The sequence below is a fragment of the Aquila chrysaetos genome, chromosome 11, assembly GCF_900496995.4.
Source record: "Aquila chrysaetos chrysaetos chromosome 11, bAquChr1.4, whole genome shotgun sequence".
Lineage (NCBI taxonomy): Eukaryota > Metazoa > Chordata > Aves > Accipitriformes > Accipitridae > Aquila > Aquila chrysaetos.
In genome coordinates, this window is record NC_044014.1 from 23,355,480 (window position 1) to 23,366,821 (window position 11,342).

The following is an 11,342-nucleotide window of genomic DNA, read 5'->3' on the forward strand; positions in this document are numbered from 1 at the left end:
TGTTTGAACAATTAACCAGTGCTGAATGGAACAATAGTCTTTGATTTTTATGTGCAGAACAGTGGCGATTCTTGTTGTGTTCTTGATTATATAGCTGGTCATACTCAAAAGTCTTCAGAAAGTGACTGGGTTGAAGTATCTCTTTTGGGGGTAAATTTTTCTTGTTTGGGTTCTGTAGGAATCCTGCTTTGCTTCTGTAGTTTATTCTGTTTGTGATATTAGCACAGTAGCTCCCTATTGCATTTTCCAAACACTAAGCTCACTTGAAAAATAAAATTCTTGTAACTTCATATGGGCTTCTGACAATAATTAGCCTTATATGAAACTTTAAAGGAGGTTGGGAACTTCTCATAGTATATTAAGGGGGGGCAGGGGGGAACTCAAAACATTTTCCTGAAGGCATAAAGGGGCAGAAAGACCATACCTGTAACTGTCTACTGCGCAGTGCACTGCTTGTCAAGCCTAAGCTGTGGTGTGCCTCTGGTTTGGGATGATCTTAGCTAATCTTTGTTAGATGCTTCCTTTATCCTAGCTTTAGGCCTTTTCTTTGTAATTTGATTGCAACCACTGTCTTGGTGTGACTGCTGTCTGACTCTTTGTAGGCATGTTAGTGACCAATTTAAGTAAGAAAAATTTCATTTTTAATGATTTGATTATGGTCCAACCTGAAGTTAAAACCAAAGTGGCAAGATAAGTGCACAAAACAGAATGGGCTCTAACAGTGGATGACTGCCATATACTAAAGTAGCAATGGGAACTGGGACTAGTTATACTGGAAGGAAGCTAAGTGTCACATTGGGTCATGCAATAAGTTGAGTATTCATCTTGGTAACTATTGGTGAATCATATCAAAATCTTTGCAGCTTAGGTAGGGTCCCCTCCAGGAACCTTTGGATCCACTGTGTAAATGTAAAGGTGATGTAATAGATCCTGTTATTTTTAATATCGAAAAAGTGTTGGAACTTTGGAGGAGTGAATGAGGAAGGGATATCACAAAGCTTACTTAAGTCAGGCCTTTCAGGTGTCTAACCATGTAGGGCGTGTACAGTACAATTACTGGAGCTTAAGAACTGAAATTTGTTGTAAAACAGAATGCTTTTTTGGCCTCAGCACCAGGTTACTCTTTCCATCTTGTGCTTCTGTTTTATTGAAGAAAGTTGCCTAGGAAACTCTATGAGAACCAGCATGATTTTAGTTAAATTAGTAGATGTCAGACTAAGAAGAAGTGATGGACGTAAACTTCATTTAAAATGTTAAGTGCTTGGTAGGGTCTTCTGTATTTTTCTCTTTGTCACTATTATTGCAACCCAAGACCTGTATAGCACTAATTCAATGCCATATAGTTTGTGAAACTGAAAACTAAAACTGGGAGACTGCATCACTAATAATGCACGACAGGACCTGGATCCTGTGTGTCACAGCAGGAGATGTTAACGGAGCGGGGCGGAGGGGAAGAAACCTATAGCTCAAACTCCTCTGGAACTTGCATCTAATTTGCAGTTCACAGATGAACAGCCAGTCATTGGAGGGAGATGGGAAAAGGTGTGGGGAGGACTTCTGAAACCAAGATGTAGGAGAGAACAGCAGTGAGTGTGATGAAAGGGATCAATGAAGACTCATTAATAAAATGGGTACATGTGTTGATAAAAACTGAAGAAACTTGGCACAGAGCAGTAAGCCGTGGCTGTCTCATTGAAATGTGCAAGGCTGAGCTTGACTTCATCCATGCTCGGCTTTATTTAAGTAATAAGCCTGTATAGGTTTTTTTGGATATTTGGGCTGACATCCAGATTTGTGTGTAGATAGGCATTAGCATAGTCTTTTCAAGAAACCAACCTGTGTCAGATACATTGCTTTGTCATGTCTGCCTAGTCCCTTAAACTGGGAGATGGAGATGTTCTCTCTGCAAACGACACATCTTTCCTGTATTTCCTATCTTGTGGTTAATACTGCTTACTTTGTTTCAACCAGCTTACAATACAAAGGGAACAAACTTCAGCATCCACCATCTAACTTTATTTACAATGTTTTTACTGTAAGTAGAACTAATGGCTTTTCTGCTCTGTGTGTGCGTGTGTGCATGTTGAATTGGTGTTTCAATCAGTTCTTCTGCATACTACAGCTAGAAGGTGAAAGGCCTGCATGTAAACTCTTAATGTACCTCTGACTTTTTTTCACCAGTTAGGCTATTAGCGTAAGGTGTGTTTACGTGAGGGCTAAGACAATGAAACATAGCCATTAGTTTTGATGTGCAAGAGTAATTTGTTTGATATGTGCATCCAGCATTGATTTAACAATTTGCAGAAATTGTTCTTGTCTTTGTGTACTTTCTTAAAAATTCTCCTTTCTACAGATCAGTTTAAAGGTGGCAAATCTGGTCTAGCACAGTCAAAGAGCTGCCTGGACCCTCAGGAATTAATAGAATTGCTGAAATCCAGAGACTATGAGAGGTATGCAGGTTTCATATTTTTCTTGGGCCGTGAGTTTGTAACTTGCAGCTTGCAAGCAGCTGTCAGTAGCTCTCTTGTCTTATTAAGTGCTATGTGGATCTTGGTAGTGGAAAGAATGTCCTAGGGATTCTGCTGTGTGGGAAAACTGACTTCTATGCAATTCTAACTGTAACGTGCTTTTATCTGTATTAAGAGAGATTATTTCTTCCTCAACAGGGAGGTTAAAGGATCTAAAGAAAAAGTAATCAGTGATAAAGATCTAGAGTTACTCTTGGACAGAAGTGATCTTATTGGTAAGTCGGAGTTTTATCTGGGTTGGGTTTTTTTTCTGTTCAACAGTAAATTCATGTTTTGTACAAGTCTTTACATGTAGAAAGCTGCCATAGCTTCACTTTTCCTACAGCTGTGTTGTACATCTGAAGAAGGACCTTTTGGTCTCTTTGCTGACATTTCCAACAGGATTTGCTGAAGAAGAAATAACGGAACTTAAACAAAAGTATTCTAGAAAACCACATTCACGCATAGTGTGCCCTGAGCATACTGTGAACAAAAAGCATAGATTAGGAGATGTTCTGCAAAGCAGCTTTCCCTTTAAGTTGCTGTAATTGATCAAAATAGAAATTATTCTCAGAAAATACTTATTTTGGCAAACTTGTTTAAAAACCTATTTTGATACTATCATAATTCAAAATGTAGTCTACCATTGGGGGGGGGGCGGATTGAGCTTTTCAGAGTTACCATGGCTTGTCAGAGGATCAAATTTAAAAAAAAAAAAAAAAAAAAAATTGGTGAGGTTGTATGCAAATTCTAGTGCTTGATCCAGCCAAGATATTATAAAAGAACCTTAACTTTTCTGAGAAAGGAAAAAATTATTGTTGAATTTGTCTAAACAGTAGATTCAGTATGCTTTGTTACCTTCATCATCTTTAGGAGAGAGAAGCCTCAAAGCATAGATACAGAAAAAATCAGTCATTACAGAATTTAGAAGTAAAAATGACAGCTAGCCTTAAATAAGTGTGATATGTATAGTCTGAGTAAAATAACTTTGCCTTAGGAGAACTGTTGGCTATACTTAAATTTTTTCCCTAGATTATCTAAAGAAATTGTTTTATAAAACTGCTCATTTCAGTTAACTGACTGCTAATATAGAAAATTATTCATGATGTGCTGATAATATGTCTATATCTTTACAAGTTCAGGCTGTGAAACAATCTGATTTCTCCTTTCAAGTTGGAGAAGGTGCCATTTATTTTGTGTTATTAGTGTGCATATTTATAATGGTTGCTTATTTGGTTTTTATGGTGGCTATACTAAGCAAAATTAGTATATTAAATTTGTCAAAAAAAATGTTTATACAAAGATATTAGTCTGGCATTATGTACTGAATATTTACTACAGCTAACTGCAGTTAATGCTTTAGAAACTGAACTGCCACCTCCAACCCCTGTAAGCCATAATTACTGAATTTGATACAAAGACAATACTCTTTCACTAGCTTTATATTCACTGGAAGGGCAACTTAGTGATTGCAAGTGCTAGGAAAACAAGATGTAGGTCTTTGAACTTTAGAAAAGAATATTGTTTAGCAGAGCCATAACTTTCTGTGTTTCTCCTAGTAACTTCACTAAATAGGTTTACTGCATTCTGTTTTCTTCTCAGGAAAACGAGACTAGTTCAGGCAGATTTTAAAACTGTTTATCTCCATTCAGATTTAGCCAGAGGTATTGGAATTTTTTTTCTTAAAGTACACAACTGAAAAATATTTTCAAGCACAAACTTTTAGTAGCAAACTGTTGATGAAGGAGCAAAATTATTTTATCAACTTGCTTTCCAAATCCAAACAAAAATACATACAACTTCTATGTCTGCAATAGTACAGTTGCAGCCACTTCACCTATTATTGTTGATCTTTGTTTTGTTTTAATCCTAGATCAAATGAAGACCTCTGAAAAAATGAAAAAGGAAAAAATGGGTGTCTTCAAGGTCCTGGAAGAGTCATCAGATTCCAATGCAGAGTGTGTGTTTTAATGTGCAAATGTGGCCTGTAGTCTTACAGGACAAATGTATGACTGACATTAGATCTTCCAGAGACATCACTTAGACATACTGATCCTTTATGCTGACTTTCTTTCTTTGTTCAAATCCCTCATGTTTCTTCACTGAATTTTAACATGTTCTACAGTATAATGCAGGTGATAGTTTCACGTTGTAGCTTTGGTAGGGTCTCATAAAGAACTAAGAAAATAAGCATGTTTCACATTAGCAGCTAGCTCTTGTGATCAGTGGTAAAAACTGGCAGATTTGTGTTTAAAAAAAAAAAATCTTCCTGTGGAAGTCCTAAAACAGGTTTGTTTTTTTTATATGGTGTCAATTATGGTTTTATTTGGAAGTAAGAGAACATGTACCCTTGTTACAGCCAATTGTGTAGCTTCTGTTTTTAACTCCTGCAAATTATTTTGATTAAATAAACATCTTGTTTGTCCTAAAGGTGTAGGGGTTTTAGCATAGCTTCTTAAGCTTTGCTTATTTATGTTATGTCCATTAATTCACTCTTTCCCTACTCATTTAGCACATCAGTCAATCTCACATATTTAAAATAAACAAAACAAAAATGACCAACCAACCAACCAAAAAAAACCCACAACAAAAGATGAGTCCAAAAACCCCTAAATTTTTCTGGTGCAAGCATTATTTCTGTATTGACTGGCGCATCAGCTTGCACACCTAAGGTGCCTGTTTGAAGCACATGGAGGGAGCTAAGGGTACTGGAAGGGGAGAGTGCAGAATGACTCTGGGGGTGTGTGCATGACTGAGGAGTATTTTCTGGAAAGGGAGGGTTTGAGACTACAGTGGGACAGAAAAGACAGGTGAAGGATATTACTTGCATATGTAGCCTCTAAGAGCCAGCTGTAAGCAATGGTTTTCAACTTGGGCTTTCAGGTGGCTTTCAAACTTTCAATTCTGGTTTGTGAAAATGTCATCTAGGTGTAGTTAGAAGCTGCAGTCATGGAATTGCAGCTGGAGCTGTCAGAGTTGCAGTTGTGCTAGTCATGCCAATGCATAGGTAACATGGAATAAAAAAAAAATCCTACCTAATCTATCAGACTTCAGAAACTAGTTTCCAGTCACTTTAATTGTTCTTACTCTCCATCTGTTAGCCTGATTTAGAGAAAGTTACTTTATATTAGAGATGTTTATCCTTACTTCTATAAGGGAACAAATAAATGTTAAGTTAATGAGTAGGCTGGCTTTGACCTTTGACTGTTGAAGGCCATGTCTTGTTTCTAATTGTTACAGACAAAAGTGTCTGAGTTTACTGTTCAGTTACTTATTAGCCTGAATAATGCAAAGTCCAACATGTGCTGTCTCTGTGTGTTACTTAGATTTGCTGAGCTACTGTGCTAGTCTCCTTTATGCATTGTTTTATGCTAGTGAAGACCTACTACAAGATTTAACAGTTTGTATCTATGTATGATAGATAACATAGTATGTATCTACAATAGTATCTAATGGAATAATTGTAAAAGTTTTAATAAGAACTGACATAACTGCTTCCACACAGGCTTACCTAACTTTTTAAGACTGATTTACCCTGCTCAACCTGCACAGCTACCTGAATGTCACTGCAGGCCAATATGGTGGAAAACAAAAATGAACAAGAGTTTCTATCCAATAGCTAGCACACCTAGGATTTCATATAATTGCTGCCTTCCAAAAAATGCATAAACAAGTGTTAATGCTAGTGGTAGCATTAGTGAAATGTAGTCACTGTTTAGCCATGTGTGGAGCTTGATGTTATTTGGAGAGACTTACTCTGCAGAGCTGTGGCTGCTTTTCTAGCCCACCTTCAAAAAGCAAAAGCAATGCACATTTTTTGCTTGCTGCTATAGAGGAGCCAATCTCTCTGTCCCCCTTTTTTTTTTGCTCCCAAAGTACTGTGAATGGCATTGATCAAAGCAAGCACAGTGCCTTCTTGCCGTGACCTTCCGTTTCTTATTCCTACAGTCAAGAGTAATGTTCACACTTGCTATCCACCCAAGCTATGAAAGGGCAGCCCAGCATTTGTGTACTTAATGCCTACAGGCAAAGTCTGGGCCATGCAATGAGGGCTGCTGATGTTTAAGCAAGCAGCTTTCCTTTGTACCAATGGGGGGAGATCCACAAGTAAATGCGGTTATGACAAAGTGAGGATGCCTGGGTTGGGGGGATGTGACTGGTGCTAACAGTTTTAAATTGTTCTGGGTGAATGTCCCATCCCAGTTTCTCAGGACAATGACTCAGGTTTGCTGATTCCCAGGTCAGGATTAAGGTGAAACAACACCAGGGATCCTTTAACTCACAAAACTAAATTTTTATTTGCTCACAACAAGAATTGGCATGCTCACTGCCGAAATTGGTATGCTTACAATGAAAATTGGCATGAAACTATGTCAGTAAACTGTGTAACGTGCTAACTGTACATCACCAAACATATGCTACAGGCCTTGCTGATCTGGCAATCAGTTCAGGGAGGACACTAAGGGGAGCCCTCCCGTTGAGTCAGGAGGTTCAGAGCAGACCCTCTTGCTTTCTAGAATCCTTCTCAGCGAGAAGCCTGGGGCGGCTGGATCCACTCCTAGTCCCAGACTTGGTCAACGGTTTATGTCTAAAGGGATGAGGTGTAGGGATTACGGAAAAGGAAAAAGAGAAACACGACCAAGAGGAAGAAAAGAGAAAGAGATTTCACCAGTCCTGGGTCCAGCGTTGGTTCAGTCAGCTGAGGGGTCTGGTTCTGGGGGGGGGCTTGCACACATGGGGCTTCAGTTTGTGCCCTTTTATCATCCTTGCCCCTCCTTCGGGCAGGCACTCAAACTCATTAGGCTAACTGGGTAGCCTTTGGGCCATGGGCTTGGGGGGATCGTTTGGGGAGTAGCTTCCCCTTCCCTGCAGATGTGATCTGTGATCTTTTGCCATCCATGGTGAGCTGCCCTGCTCAGCACACCAGCACAGGGAGTTGTGCACCCTCCAGCATGCCCTCCCCCTCCTCTTGCTGATGGGCTTCTTTTCACCTGGGGTTCCTTGCTAGGTAGGGTTGTGTGTTATGCAGAGTTAGTTGTTAAGCAGAACTTGCCCCACTACAATGTTTTGAGACATTAACTCCTTCAGTCTCTCACAGTGAAATAATCTCCCCTTGATTGTCCATTAGAGAGAAAAAATATTTCAGCTGATACAAGACAAATGCACCCAGATATACTCAGCTTTTGATGCTCCTGTTGGGGATGTCTGTGGATGTTGAGACCAAATACATGAACAGAAAGATGGCATCTCAGCTTGCTTGTGTGTTGCTACGCTGTGTCTGTTAGCAGGTTTCTCTCTCTCTCTCTCTCTCTCTCTCTCTCTCTCTCTCTCTCTCTCTCTCAAATCTGGTGTGCAGGTCATATTCTTGGGTGGGGAGAGGCTGCTGATGGTTTTTCCAGGTGATGACAAGAAAATGTGTGGTAAACTTATCTCGCACATTAGAATCTATTTAATGGCATTTCACCAGCACTCAAATGCACACTGCACATACCATCATTTGGGTATTTTTACTTACCTGCCTAGCAAAGATGATGTTTGAGCTGCTAAGACCCTACCTTGACAATCTGAGCTCAGAGAGTTACCCTTAGTGAATGAAACTTAAATGTACAAGCTGGAGCAACCGCCATGCTGCTCAATGCTGTTTTGCTGGGTGGAGGGTGGTGCTGATGGTGTGGGGTGTGAGGAGGAGACAACGAGAGGTCTGTTTTGATTATGCTGTTAGGGGTTTTTTTGTTTTGTTTTTTAGATAGAAAATGATTATCTGCTTTATCCTGGGGACCAGCAGCGGGATCTTTTTAACTGTGTAAACAGTTTTTAAAAAAAAAAAAAGTGATTTGAGTTCTCAGCTTGGGAGGGAGATGTGCTACATCGTTCCAAGCAAGCTCTCTTCTCCAGCCCGCCACGGCCCACAGCTCATGCTGTGCTTGTGGCTTTCCATGCTGCGCCTGAGCCTGGCACCCTGTGCCATGTGGAGGGGGGCCTCCTGCAAGCCAACGGGGAGCAGCAGCGCACAACTGCTGTCTGCTGCATAAGGAGAAATGGGAGATGCAGCGGGAGGCAGGGAGAGGCCACAAGCAGAACCCCAAATAATCTGTGTTAAAAATGACAGATTGTGCTTTGTGCTGTGCTGTCTCATAGGGCTGGAGCCCCTCTGTGGCAGGACGCTAGCTCCTGCCTGACACTCCAGATATGAACCTTTTATGTATTTCTTACATTATTGTTAACTTCTGGAGCAGGTGGCTCAGCGTGGTTGCAGGCATGACCCAATTTAACCTATTGTTATTGTTGACAAATTCCAGATGCCAGCTGTTAAAAGTCCAGAGGAATTTGGAAAGTCAGACTACAGTGAACACTGGAGTTGCCAAATATTTTGTCCTGCATCATAAAAAATAAATACATTCCTCTTCTCAGCAAGCTACAGCAGAGAGCGATCAAAGTCCTCCCCAAGTAATGAACATGAATTGCCTTGGCTAGCCTGTTCCCATGGTAATAAATTGGAACAAGACTGGTATCTGTATTAGAAACCTACACCTCCAGAGCTACCCCACAAGCCTTTTGTAGTTCCCGACTCCTGCGTCAAGCCCTGCACAATCAGTGTTTTCCCAGCAGCGCTGCCAGCCTTCGCTGCAGGAGCTCGGCCGGGGTGATAAAGCAGGCGGCCCTAGACAAAGCGGGGCTTGTTGTCCGTTTGCAGCCCAGGGCTGGGGTGGGGAGGGCAGGGGAAATGCCAGGCATGGTTCAGGCTCTTCCGTCCTGACCCCCTGACGCAAGAGCAAGCTTATGAGGTTATCTGGAACGAGCCCCGTTTTGCTGATGGACTGATGTACAGTATGAAAACATTTAGTGACTTTGCACACTCTGGAGGGCTCGGCCCATGCGCTGGCATGGGGATACAGCACACCAGAAGGCCCCGACGGCCAGAATTTTCCTCCCGCAAGGCAAGAAAGCAGCCATGCGTGGCGGGCAGCCAGGAGCCCCCAGCCTGCCAAGAAAGTGGGCAGCAAGGTGTGCAGTGCTGGGAGCAGCCACGGTGCCGTGCCACGGCAGGGCACTGATCTGAGATGCAGCCAGAGCAATTTGTTCCTATAGGTTTACTCCTTCAGCCCGGCAGGTCTGTGGTGTCCACTGCTGCACTGGCTTTTTGTCCAGTCCAGCCTGCCTGCACCTGCCAGTGCTGCAGCGCTGAGAGCCTTTCCCTGGGGAAATGCGCTGCAAAGGGGAAAGAATTAACCCCCGTTAATAGCAGTGAAGGGAGATGTCACCTCAGCAGGCCAAAACAACCCCCACTCTCACTTTGAAAAATAAAGCTGCTTCTGTTACTACCTGGAGTTTGTGCAGGTGTGTGTAGGCATGTGCCAGTGGCATGGAGAAGCCAGGCTTTTTCCCAGGGATGAGCTGGCCGAGGAGTTTGCTGGCTGAGCTATGCCATTCTGCCTTGCTTGCCGCTGCCCATAGAAGGAGCCTGAGGGGATGAGCTAAATTTAGCTGGGTTGGTGAATTAGTCGCCTCCCCAACCTGCCAAAAAGCTGTACAGTTGATCTGGATGGTGGGAGGCTTATAATCTCGGTGACAGGTCAGCTTTACCTCAGATAAGGATTGTTTTTTGGGTTGTGCTTTGGTTTGGGTTTTTTTTTTTTTTTTTTTTTTTTTTTGCAAGGCAGCTGTGCTGTGATGTGATTCATGAAGGAGAGGAAATACAGGGCACAGCAGTAAAGCATTGCTGAAGCTGGTCAGGACTTTCCAGTACAGGCACATGACCCTGTCCATAGCTGTTGCAGATGCACCCACTAACCCCAGGGCTGGAGGCGGCCCTCCGCCTGCCAGAGAGGGCCTGTATGCAGCTACAAACCCTTCTGTTTTCAACCTCTGGCAATTTGTTTTAAAGCAAAGATGACACTATGTCTTAGAAACCATTTATTTCTACACCGAAAGAACAGCCAGCAGCTCATTCAGAGGTGTGAGCAGAGAAATAACTTCACCGCAGACCGCCTCTTTGCTATACATGGGTGCTGGCACTGCTGCTCAGGCACCATCAGCCCTCATCGAGGCACCGTCAGCCCTCATCCAGTGCACATGGGGCATGTGCGCCCCCACCCCATCAGCCCCAAGGCACCCTCCAGTAGCCATGCATGGCTGGCAGCACGGGGAGCAGGGCGATGCCTCTTGACAGCCACACGGGGCCTTGCAGAGGGGACTGTCTCACATGTCTGCAGACAGAAACAACCACGGCCATGGGATCTGCCCTGGGATGGACGAGGGGATGTGTGGTGGCAAGACCCACCCTCACCAGCCTGTGCCCAGTCCTGAGCCTGCGATGGCGGGGGAGAGGGGAGCTGGCACAGAATGGACAGCGCCAGACAGAACAGGGACAGGGAGTACAGCCGTTCAGACTTTCCCCTCTTTGTTCCAGGACTCCCTGGATTCCAGCAAACATCAAGTGGACATTTTTTTTTCATAGAGCTCAGTTTGTGACCGTGGAGAACAGAGGGGCACCTGGGTGATACGGTAACAGGAAGCATTGACGTGCCCGGTCCCATCATCATGAAGCGATGCTGGACGCCGAGGTGGTAGCTCGTGGCTGCCTTGCACTGGGGACAGGCCACCAGTGCCAGCTATGGTCTGTGGCTTGGCTGTGCCCACCTGGCCCTTGCTGGGCGCCAGGAGGCAGCTGCTAACAGCAGCTGGGCAGCACATGAGACCAGTGTGACTCAACTTTGTAATTCCCTCCCACTGTTCTCCAGGGTAAACACAGCCATGCACTGGGCACCACTTCTGCTGCCCCAGGAACCCCGGTCCAGTGCAGAGGGATACCAGGAGAAAGCAGACACATCTGCC

General features: G+C 43.3%; 1 protein-coding gene across 10 annotated transcripts in view; it reads left to right on the top strand.

Moving 5' to 3' along the window:
* The window catches only part of HELLS (helicase, lymphoid specific), a 71,343-nt gene extending 65,535 nt beyond the window's left edge, over positions 1–5,808 (top strand). For 9 of the 10 annotated variants that reach the window (XM_041127228.1, XM_041127229.1, XM_041127230.1 and 6 more), the window contains 3 exons: positions 2,354–2,450; positions 2,667–2,743; positions 4,381–5,808. In XM_041127228.1, coding sequence (XP_040983162.1) covers positions 2,354–2,450; positions 2,667–2,743; positions 4,381–4,478 — 272 coding nt within the window. In that variant the 3' untranslated portion in view covers positions 4,479–5,808. Of the gene's footprint in view, positions 1–1,971; positions 2,036–2,353; positions 2,451–2,666; positions 2,744–4,380 lie in introns of those variants that run through there. The other variant, XM_030030813.2, reaches the window with a different exon arrangement.
* Positions 5,809–11,342: the final 5,534 nt, after the last annotated feature.